This window comes from Uloborus diversus, chromosome 9 (genome assembly GCF_026930045.1).
Source record: "Uloborus diversus isolate 005 chromosome 9, Udiv.v.3.1, whole genome shotgun sequence".
Lineage (NCBI taxonomy): Eukaryota > Metazoa > Arthropoda > Arachnida > Araneae > Uloboridae > Uloborus > Uloborus diversus.
This window is the reverse complement of record NC_072739.1, coordinates 25834973-25847334: the sequence shown is the minus strand read 5'-3', so window position 1 is coordinate 25847334 and position 12362 is coordinate 25834973. Positions and strand designations below refer to the sequence as shown.

The 12362-nt window shown below is 33.2% G+C and overlaps 1 protein-coding gene across 1 annotated transcript in view; it reads left to right on the top strand.

Moving 5' to 3' along the window:
• The window catches only part of LOC129230115 (HORMA domain-containing protein 1-like), a 46221-nt gene that overhangs the window by 19862 nt on the left and 13997 nt on the right, over positions 1–12362 (top strand). Inside the window, exons 8-11 of the mRNA XM_054864520.1 lie at positions 310–424; positions 3643–3739; positions 7706–7760; positions 11758–11927. Coding sequence (XP_054720495.1) covers positions 310–424; positions 3643–3739; positions 7706–7760; positions 11758–11927 — 437 coding nt within the window. The remainder of the gene's footprint in view (positions 1–309; positions 425–3642; positions 3740–7705; positions 7761–11757; positions 11928–12362) is intronic.

Sequence of the window (12362 nt, the reverse complement as noted above, 5' to 3'; positions counted from 1 at the left end):
ACTATAAATATTTTTGAGTCATTTTTACATCTCGAACCCATGTGCTAAGCAACATTTTTAAAACCATAAGCAAAACTTTTTAAAAGGCATTCATTTTATATTGAAGATTTTCATACTTAGGAGATTAAGCGATACAACACTGAAATTACAAAAGGGTTTATCTTTTGAATGTTATTTCCTATTTTACTAGTTATGGAAACTAAATAAAATGTATGTGCTTAAATGTATTTGTGTGTACGAAAAATAAATAATAATAAAGAAATAAAGATTTACTACTTAAACTTTAAGTGTTATTTCTCAATATTTCAGTCACTCCTCCTGATTATGAGCCGGAAGGATTTGAACCTTCAACTTGTGAAAAATTTACATTCCCTGGGAAAGCTTTGAAGTTATCCATAGGGACAGTGGAAACACAGATGTCTGGGTAAGTGCAATACTAGTGTGCTTTATTTAAATTAAACACGAATATGAAGCTTAAGTTTCATTCCGAAGTTTCCAATGTTTTTCATCTTGAGGGGGAACTGAGTAAAAAAATTAATTATAGTTAAAAATTCCAAATCACTTTTGATTCTGTACCTCAGAAGAAATTCTAATAGGGGACGTGGCCCAAAGCGGGTCGGTGAACAAAGAACGATCGAAATCGAAAGTTGTAGTTTTTGGCTTTTCATCGAAAAAATTTTGGTTTTGTTTCTCAGCAGGGATCGTGAATTTTAAGATAAAAAACGATTCTTGCACTGTTTCAAACCCAAAATAATTTATTATCAAATACTTTAAACCTTTGAAAAACCCGCCTTGCCCTACCAGGGGGCCTGAAGCAGGTAAGCTTAACTAATTGTGATTTGGTATATTCGTCAGTCAAATATGAAGTAATAAATGATTGAATCAACTGACTAGCTAACTGCCATTATAAAAAATATTAAAAGAAAGATAGATTTTCAATTTAAACCGGATAAGTATATGTCAGAATATTTGTTTATAAAACACATGAAGAAATGATTGATTAAATCAATAGACTTGCTAATTGACATCATAAAAATATCTTTTTAAAGTTATATTTAAATAGAAAATCTAAGTCAGTACTTTTCTAAAAAATATAAAATCAGGTATGCCCACTTTGCCGAAACAATATTTTTTATTTCAATAATTAATAAATTAACAGAAACAAAACAAACAGAATGACCATTGTAGTTTATAGGTGGATGGTGTCAGAATAACGTAATATTATTGAAAATTTTAAAAATAAGTTTATCTTCGACCAATCTCAAGTAACAACCATTCATTTTTTCTTAGAAAGGTATTATTATTTTTTTAAGCCTGGATACGCCATGCCGCTTCACCGCTGCTTCGCTGGGTCGGGTGAACACGACATACAGTGGCTCCCAAAAGTGTTCGTACACCTTGAAATTTTGTAGTAAAACCAAAATAACGCAAAACTGAATTCGAATATGAAGTCCAATTTTTTTTCACACCTTTCCTGTGCCATTGTGAATAAAACCCAGTAGTTTTTTTTTTTTTTTTTGGAATATTGCCAGATTTTATTTTTGAAATTTGTCAAAAAACGAAGAGACAGAGAAAAAATACGCCACAAAAGTCATCGTACACTGAAATAGTTTCGAATAAATTCATAATTAAAATTATCATATGTGGTTTTTTTATTATTTTTGCATTGTAATGATACTGTAAAGTCATTTGACTTTAATTTTTAGTGTTTTTATTCCCTAATATTCTGCTTATTATTTTAAAATGGCAGGTATGCGTAAAAAACAACAAACACGATTCGAAATTTGGTTTTTTCCCTCACAGTAGCCGTAAATTGATTTGAAATGTCTCTAAATTGGTTAATTTATACCATTCTATAGTGAAGGGTTTGATAAAATGCTTTAAAGACAAGAATCGGATCGAAAACAAGGTAAGAAAAGGTCAACTGGCAAAGTTAACAAAGCGTGATCGGAGGTTTACAGTTAAAAAAAATATGAAAAATACACATTTCAGAACTGAAAAAGTTTCTACAGAATTGAATGAAACATTTTACGAGACGAAAATAAATTCAACATTTTGGGTTCAATTGTTGTATAATTGTAAATGAAAGAAAAAAAGAGGAATTAAATCTTAAGAACTTAGTTGGATCGGTTAATCAGAACGGTGAAGATGTTCTTGTGTGAGGGTGCATCTCAGCATCAGGACTTGGAAATTTGGAATTTTTTGATGAAATAATGAATTATGCTGTTCATTTAAATATTTTAAAAAGCAATTTAAAACTATTACCCCAAAATTTGGTAATCGGAAACAACTTTGTTTTTTATCAAGATAACGATAAGAAGCACACGTTCGCGTTTGGTGCCTCAAAGTTTGTCCTTAAGCTTGGAAATATCTCCTCAATCGCTAGATTTAAACTTAATGGAACATATTTGGAGATATCTGGTGGCTGGATTACGAAAATACACCATTGAAACGAAAAGCGAGCTAGAAACAGTAAGACTCGTAGTGCGGCTGAACACTTACTCAGATATTGCACAAAAAAAGAAAGAAAGAAACGATGAAATCTATTCCCAGACGTTTAAAAGCTGTTGTTGTTACTGCATGATATCCCACTAAATAATAACTTAGTAAAAAGTTAGATTATTTACTAATTTTTGACATTTTTTCAAAGTGTATGAAGACTTTTGTGAGATAAAATTTCCGTAACTTTTTGGTTTTTGACTTTTAAAAAATTAAGTTTTAATGTTTTATTAAAAAATTTTGTGTAGTTTTGTTAAAAATAGATCATAGATCTTATAATAAAATACCTATTCCGAAATATTAATTCTAACCAATGGATAAGGGCCTATTTCATTGAAAGTCGTAGGTGTACGAACACTTTTGGGAGCCACTGTACGTATGCATCGCTGCTTGCACACCATGCGGCGGCATAGGACTGTCTACCCGCTTTGGGCGACCTACGTACTTTGGGCCACCCTCCCCTATTTCTCTGAACCACTTTCAATACATAAAAATCAATAGATACAAAAGATTCAATGCAAAACGATGTGAGCTTATGGTTGTAAAGACATACGACAAAAACGATACAACCCCCAAATACAGGTCTAGTTTTCTTCTTCTTATTTTTATTTTCCAGTGCTGCGGAGTCGGGCTGATATTGGGATATAGGAGTTGGAGTCGAAAGTTTGAAATCCAAGAGTAGGAGTATAGATCATTTTACCTCAAAGACTCCTCTGCCATTGCTTGTGGAATCAGAGTCGGGAGTCGAAGGTTCTAAATTTCCCGGAGACGGTCTTTTCCTCTCCAACTCCACAGCTCTAGTTCTTGCACATTTGTAAGGGAATGTGGGGCAAAGTGAAATAGTTAAGATGACTGAGATACATAGGTACATACGCACAGTTTTTAATTGTATAAGATAATGAATCGATTGCCGATTGTCTTCTTCCGATTAATCGGCAATCGGCCAATTTGGCTATCGGTGCATTCCTACTAATACCATTTTGTATGAAAATTGAAAGTTTCAGCCCTATGCACGAGCGATAACCGAAATAAAATCAGTTTATTTTTCATTTTAAAACATTTCAAATTTTGCGAACACTAATATATGAGAAGTAAATTAATGTATAGATTTGATATACATGTCTTTTCTTTTACTTTATTCAGCTGCAAACTGCATTTAAAATCCGTCTTGGTTTCGAATCCCAAGTTTGCTGAAGAAGCTATCTTGCTGCACACCCAAGAACAGAACAAACAAAAAATGGTAAATTTTTCATCAAAAATATCATTTATTAAATGTACGTACACACTTTACTTGGATCGAATTCCAGAGGCGGGGAAAATACAGTGGCCGCCGCTTATGTGAATCACATTTGTTCTAAACAGTTTTGATTACATAAAGTGGCTGATTCAATAAAGCGGCTGATTCAATAAAGCGGCTAATTCAATAAAGCGGCTAATTCAATAAAGCGGGATTTTATTCTGCTTTTGACAATTTGATTCATTAAAGCAGCTGATTCAATAAAGCGGCTGATTCATTAAAGCGGCTGATTCAATTAACCACTGATTTAATTAACCGGCGACCACTGTAAATTTGAAAATAAAATATCAGGTCAGTTGGAGTTGTGGAAACACAGGGGAAAATGAGGCAGTGAAAAGCAAGGGATGCAAGAGGACATTTTCAAGTTTTGAGTAAAACGCATATAAAGATAAGGTCCTAGGCAGGCTTTCATTGATTTTTTTTTTCTAAATCATGCTGTACAGCAGCCTCTACCAGAGCTACTCGTACTATCTCTTGCAGGCCCGTGTCCAGGATTTCATAAAGGGAGGGGTTTTGGTTTCAATAATTTTTCATTCATTTCTGCATTTTCAGGAAAACACAACGGTGTGCTAAAAACTTATTCATTTCTGTTTGATGGTCACAATGAGGGACAAAACGGGGAGTCAAATTCCTAGAAGATTTCGCTGTAAGTAATATTACCATATCTGTTATTGTATTTTTTTCAGTGGAACGTCGTATATTGACCCCCATTTAACCGGGATAAAATTTGTTGAGTTAAAAGATATATACCAAACCAAACCCAGTGGCACGTTAGCTCATGGGGACTAAGACCTACTGTGCTCATCTCAGTCTTCCTGACCAAGGGCTCTGGGGTGCTAGGCAGATGTTCCGGTTAGGTGGTCAGCCTAACGCGTAAGCTCCAGGGTTTAGTTCCCAAGCGCTCTCGGTACTCATTTTATCGGCCCACCAAAGGGATGAACGGCTATGTCAACACATAGGGATAGAACCCGGACCTGTGGCGTGGAAGTCTACCACTGAGCCACAAGGGTTCAAAAAATATATACGCACTTAAATAATAATTGTAAATTATGATTGCTGCAAGAACGGAATTGTAAATGCGACAAATATTCGGTGTTAGTTTTGATTAAACATACAACTCCTGCATAGAACATACAATAAAGTATAGAACTACTAATTTAACAAACAAATATGGAGATTTTGGAGCGTCACACTGACACCGCTGCAGCTGAACTATAAATGATAAAGTATCTTCGAGAAACGGTACTATTTAGATTTGTTAGAAACCTTTGTCTTTTTTTGCTTCAATCTATACTAATATTATAAAGAGAGAGGGCGGATTTTTGTGTGGTTATATGTTCGAGGTAATCTCTGGAACCACTGCACCTATTTGAAAAATTCCTTCACTATATGAAAAGTGCTTTCTTACTGAGTGACATAGGCTACAATTCGAAAAAATCCAATAAATAGTTCTTTTTACTTCCTTTTACAAACGAGCTGATATGTGCATCACATGACTTCCTTTTACTCCAATTTAATGTCATTTTCCCATTATTGGCAATTTTAATGTGATTCAATAGTTTACTCTCTGAAAAAAGATATCTCTCTTTTTCCAAAATATGATTTTAGTCGATAAAGAGACGGCATTTCTAAATTTCTAGGAAACTTAAAAGGGGATGGTAAAAAAAAAAAAAAAAAATGCCGTGCACAAACTTCAACATTCAAGTTAATTTTAAGCCAAATTTGCACTTTTCTTCATTTGGTTTATTATTTTTCACCAATGGGAGGGGTTTAACCCTTAAAACCCTCCCCTTGGACACGGCTCTGATTCTCTTGCCCCAAGACAGAAGGGAGGTGCCGCTACTATTTGTACTGGATATCTCCAAATTTTTGATTTTGCCACTTGCATCCCTTTGCTTCTCACTGTCTGTAACAAACTGCGTAACCACATTTGTGTTCCATTTTGAAAATAAAACTATTGGTGAGTGATAGCTTGGCAACATAGAAAAGTAGTGAAAGTTTATACGTGTTTCCAAATAAACTGTAGTAGCGCTACCGTTGTTAGAAGATTAACCAAAATAAATAAATAAAAATTGTTCACCATCCCTTATATATATTCCTCTGCAGCTAGTCTACAAATGAAAAATGAGAGATTTTGACGAGTTATTTGTCACAAGGAAATGTTGTTACTAAAAACAGCCAGTTATAATTTTAACTTTTCATCTCCCCTGTTATTTTTGATCTGTAAGTTAGACGTTTCTATTTTCCCCTGAATAATGAATTTCACAATTATTGCAAGGCTCTCAACCGGCCCCCCTACCACCCTCCTAAAAGTTCCTTTTTTAGTTTCAAGTCACTAAAAGTCCACTTTTACAAACTCTGGGCCCTTTTCTCCTTAAAATTTAAATTTCCCCTTTAACCTCTTTCATTTATTTGCATTTTTTTTCCTTATAATAAAAAAAAAAAAAAAAAATGTGTTGTTTAGACCCTTACTAAAATCTGAAAATGTTGAATAGATGGGGGCATGAACAGCTAGAAATAGAAACTACTGGTACGAGTAAGAGATTACTTTTTTTCTTGTTCTAAGCAAAAGTAATTTTAACGTAAAAAACTTTCAGCCGATAATGGGTAAAAATTGGTCAACTATAAATAATCGCCCAGAGGGCTAGTGACCGATTACTGCCTATTAATCGGCGTATTCCTAATTTTAACTTTTAAAAGTGAAAGTAAAGGTCTCCTCTTTTAAAAAATGTCTAAGTTCCTTTTCTCCTTCGGGACAAACTAAATATCTATTGATAGGCTTGCCAGATTTCTGAAAAGTTCAGCCGGAACACTGGAATGCCCCCCCCCCCCAGCGTCGCTAAGGGGTACATGCCCCTGGCTGATTTTTGGAGCTTTTTATAGTTCAGTTTATTCTCAATGCTATGAATTAATGGTTACTGGTTATGAACCTAAAACAGGGGTGATAAAAAATGACATAAGCAGATAATTTAAACATTTCAGTTCCGAAACGTAAAAAATTACAATTTATTTTAGTTAGAAAAAAGACTTTGAATGAGGAATAAAAATTTGAACTATATTTAGATATACTTTTAATTTTATAGAACTTTTTTAAACACTCTTTTATGGTTTCAATATTGCTGTAAAAATCCTAAAAAGCTAATCTAGCATCACTTTTACAAGTACAGTAAAACCTGTAAAGTTGACCACCCTGGTAAATTGGCCACCTGTCTAAGTTGACCTCTATTTTCAGGCACAGAATTAGATCTTATCATATAATTCAACCTCTATAAGTTGACCACCTGCTTAAGTTGACCACTAAAGTAGTGCACCACACGTGGTCAACTTACACAGGTTTCACTGTAGATGTTACTACTGATAAAGTAATAATCCTAAATATTCCTTCACAATTAATTATTTTTTGACCTTTTTGGTCGTTTGTAATCAAATAATTTTTTTCCGAGATGTGAAGTAAACCGGCCGGGACACCGAGATTTTGTTTGAAAACCAAAACTGTCCCTGTCAAACCGGGACGTCTGGCAAGCCTATTATTCTATTGAGAGCCCTGTAGTAGGAAACAACTAAATTTGCCTTTTTTCCGATCTTTTTTGATTGCAATAAAGTTGGATTTTGATGTGAAGTATACTTTTGTGCATATTTTTACATACGCTTAGGATATAATTTGATTTTTTGTAATAATGTTTTCTCTTGAAATGAGTTTAGGTTACATTTGGACGATTTTACGTTTTCCTCTTATATATAACTTATTTTTTCGTAAAAGTTATAAAAGAATGAAAACATTAATAAGAAAGAAGATATCATTTTTGGCTATGCACAAAATTTTGTCTCTCAGTTCATGTATGAAGAATCTAAAGATTAAACATTAAAATTTTGTTTCCAATTGCCCCATTTCAATTTCTGTCTATTCAGATAACAGGACCTGAATATGAAGAAGAAAGCATTTCAACTCCAGAAACTGCATCAGGTATAATGTTTCTTATAACCTTAAGTTCCATAAGTTTAATTTCAAAACATTTAAGTACGATAAGGTACACATACGTATTATACAGGATGTTTCTGAACTCTTGGGCAAAGTTTAAGGGGAGAGGGGGTATAGTACACATCTGGACAAACAACATAATAGCAAAAATAAGCGTCCCAAACGTCTTCCAAAGGAGATAGGCGCTATTAAAGTTTAAAGTCCAAAACTTCAAATGATCATAAACAACGGAAAAAATGGTCGATTTGTTTGCGGTTTTCGCTAAAATTATTCTTTTAAAAACAGTTTTTTTGAATATAAATTTTAAAGATGTAGTGTAAAAAATGCCGATAGAGAGCGCTTTAGACTTTGGAGCAACGAACAACTATTCTTTACCGTTATTTTTGAAACTCATTAAATGTTTTCTAATGCTTGGACTTAAACTTAAATTTTGAGCTAAAAATCTGAATTGTTGGGAGTGATTTAGTAACGAAAAATGAACTGTCTTCAAAGAATGAAATACACTTTCAAAAAAGCATGTGTGCATGAAGAATTAATTGAGCAACCAACAAACTCGGTAGGAATGTAGTTTGGTAAGAGTTCTTTTAAATTTCGTTGCCAGTGAAGAAAGGGTAAGCGCGCTATGCGCATACAAGATGCGCAGATAGGTACGATTGAAAGTGTGAAAGCTTGCGTCAAAGGGCACTTCAAACGAAACTATCGAGTCATAAGGACGCTATTGTGACTTGGAAGTATTTTAGAGGTATACGAACAATTGGTGGACTTTTAAAGGGACGTACAGTAAGTCTCAGTGAAGCAGATTGGTTGTACGTGCGTGTCTGCCGCCATCTAGGTCGGAGCGATATGGTACTAGCAGGGGTCGAAGTAGTCCTATATTTTCAAGAAAAGCATCAAAATCGTCCTATATTTTTGAAAAATGTCGTATATTTCCCATATTCCCGTTTTTTTATTGTTGTTGAACCAGGAGGACATTAATTCTACAAATTTTGGTGCATGGTGCACTAAAGGAAAAGATGATTTTACCGCTTTTTGCCATTTTTGCAACTGTTCAGTGCCCATAAGCAATAGTGGATTTTCGCAATTGAGGCAGCATGCTAAAACATTCAAGCATAAAGACTCTGAAAAACGTCAAGAGGATAATTCTCAAGCTCTGTTTGTTCTTAATGCAAGTGTTCAGTTTAGATATAAAATCAAAGAACAGTGGAATTAGTACTTGGGTCATGAGTGAGGAAGAAAAAATAAACATTTTTTTGTTCAAATTTTGTTTAATTATTTCGTCTATAAAGTACAGTTTTTTTTTTCCAAAAATTATTCTTTCAACGACAGGAAAGTCATTTCAGATGTAAGGAATAACTTTATTTAAGGTTTTTTTTTTAAAAACAAAATCATTGATAAGAATGAATAAATAATATATGATATGTATTATTTCTTTTTTCATAGCAAAATTTTTCATATAATGTGTCCTATAGTTTTTTGCGGAAAATGTCCTATATGTGACAAGTCGGTCACTTCTACCCCTGTACTAGCTTAGTGTAGGTAAAAATAAATAAATCACTCCATTGCGGTTGGTTAAGGCATTCCAGAAACAGAAATGAGCGCGAAGATCGCACATCATAAGAGCAGCCATTACTGTATCAACAAGGTCGCTAACATTAGTTCCATGTCGGTTAACAGCTTCCAAGAAACTGATGGTATCAAGAAAAACAATCCTGAGTAGACTGAAAGACGCTGCTATCTCGAACTGGCGTTCCATTGGGATGGATGGGATTTTCGCTGCACTTGATTAGCTGGGTTGTGACAGACAGGAGACATGTTATCTTCAACGATGAATCCCGATTTAGTCCCAGTGGTCATAGGTAACCTATTTCACTCCATATTACGATGTGTTTTTTCTTGTATGGCTGCTAGAGAAGGCTATACAACTTACGTTTTTGTAAACCTTTATTGTGTCAAAACTTCTTAATAAAACAATCTTTTTATCTGAATTTGTAATCATTTCCTCATCTTGCCATTGGCCACATCCATTTTAAGTTTCTTGAAGATTGCTCGTTTCATTCTGGGGTTAATGTATATTTTTGTAACAGAGTGTATTTCAACTTCTACACGCAGTTCAGTTTGCGCGATTTAATCACCCCCAAAGATTCTGATTTTGAGCTGAAAATTCAAGTTTAAGTCCAAGCATTAGAAAAAAATCTAATGAGATTCAAAAATAGGGGTAAAAAATAGTTTTTCGTTACTCCAAAGTCTAAAGCGCCCTCGATTGACATTTTCGAACTATATCTTCAAAATTTATTTTCAAGAAACATGTTTCTTGTGAATGTGAATGAAGAAATGTGTTCAGAAACATGTTTCATAATGCGTTTTCTACTCATTCAAACGTTTTTCATTTTTCACTATGGCATGGTTTCCTCGTAAGAACTAAGCTTAATATTTCTTGCAGGGTAAAAAAAAGAAACTCACTTTGAATATCCTTAAAACAACAGAAATTCAGAAAAAAACTATCAAATTAAATTCGTTGTCCATCTGATACTGCACAAAACAAATCATAATAAGTCCTTAAAGAATTAAATTTAAATCGCTTACGTACTCATTTACTAATTAATTCATTTGCATTCCTTCATTTAAAAATCGACTTATTTATTCATTCATTCATATACTTTTGCATTCATTCACTATTTTATTTACTCATTTATTAATTCTCATATATTAATCAATTATTTGTTTATTGTTTCACAACTTATTCATTCATTATTTTAGTTACTCATTCATTTGATCCAAAATATTTTTAAAAATCAGGTAAAAAATATTTTCTCCGAGAACTATTTCATTTTTCACCTAGATCAATGGGAGAAAAATAAACCTTTTCTTGAATGTACAAATGTACTGCCAAAATTAAAAAAAAAAAAAAAGTTTTAATGCAAGTTTTATCATAAAATATAGTGTTCGTTCTTTACGAGCTGTAACTTTTAAAAACAAATTTCCAATTTATTCATTTTGAAAAAGTTATCTTAATATTTCACTTTGCCCCACATTTCCCTTACGCATATATGGTAATAGGTTTAGGTACTAGTAGCAATAACAACCTTTCAACAATTTCGAATCAGGGGAAGAAAATCGAGCGTTTTTAAATCATGCACAAAATATGTTCCCGCCATCGCCACAGCGTTTCCCGAGAAGAACTTAAAAGAAATATCCAGCAGAAATATAGTTTAAATTGACTCTATTGATAATTCTTGGAGCATTTAGTAGAATAATCTGAAACTTGGGACATTTCCTTGAAGAGAAATGGAGTTCGTTTTAATAAGACCGAATAACATATATACAATTTGTTTTATTCTTTCAACCTCAACCAGGGGCGAACTGGCCGATGCGCCCTCCCGCCTATGCACTATTGCGCCTTCAAGCTTAACACGTTTTTTTTTTAGTTGTTGAAATTCCCCTAGCTTTTAATTTCCCCTTTCTTTCTTTCTTTTTTTTTTTGCACTTTTTTTTCTTCAAAGGTTGGCGCCCTCTCGAGGGACCCAGTCCGCCCCTGACCTCAACCTGAATCAAACTGAAATAACATATAAGAAACAAACAAGGAACTCAGGTTATTTATTATTCGATAAAATTGTATAAGTTTATGGGGTTTAAATGTTTTATAGTTTCAAAATTACAAACAAAGGTAAAAAGAAAACATTCTCTCTGCTTTCCTAAGAAAATTAATGAAATTTCATGCAAAAAAGAAAAAAAATAAAGATAAGGAACTTTTATTGACTCTTTGAATTCCTGACTAAATTAATAATTCACGAATTATTTACTAGGCAAAAAAGAAAAGCTGGCAAATGAATTTGACCGAAAAACACGTTCCTGTCCTTGCAAGTGTAAAAAGGTATTTATTTTTAGCAGTTATGCCAGAAATATTGGGGATAATAATCGTAAATTTTAGAAAATTATGTATTGAAAATGATTTTTTTTTCTTTGTTACAGGAAGAAAAAGAAGATTTAATTAAATGCATGATTTGTAAGCAAGATCAACATAAAATTTGCTATGGCATTTTAAATGATGAGGACATTCCAGAGCAGTTTTACTGCGTCTATTGTTTCACTTTTGAAGCAACGGATACTCAAGCTCCTGACATTATATATTCATCCAGACCCAAAGACCAGCAGGTCAGATCTCTCATGCAATCCGTCATACATCGAATCTCATTACATCGAATATCAATACAACGTATTACCCGTTTCAACGAAATAAATGCTCAGTCTCAGGGTTGCCTAATATTAGCCATTTTGATCACCTTTGGCTTCAAAATTTTTAAAGCATTAATCAAACTGATCTAAATTTCGTTTAATATTTATCTAACATAACATGATTAATTCAAGAACTGTAAAATATATTGTTCAAAGGATTTTAAAATAATATAAACCAATTATTCAAACCATAGGTTTCGAAAAATATTAAAGCATTTAAATACTTGACCACAATTGAACGAGATCAATGTATTTTTATTAAGTGGAATACTTTCCATCGAATCAAAACACTGTGTGAACGATCAAACATTGAATATAATTTTTTCCCCTAAAGAGCTGCCCATACATGATGTC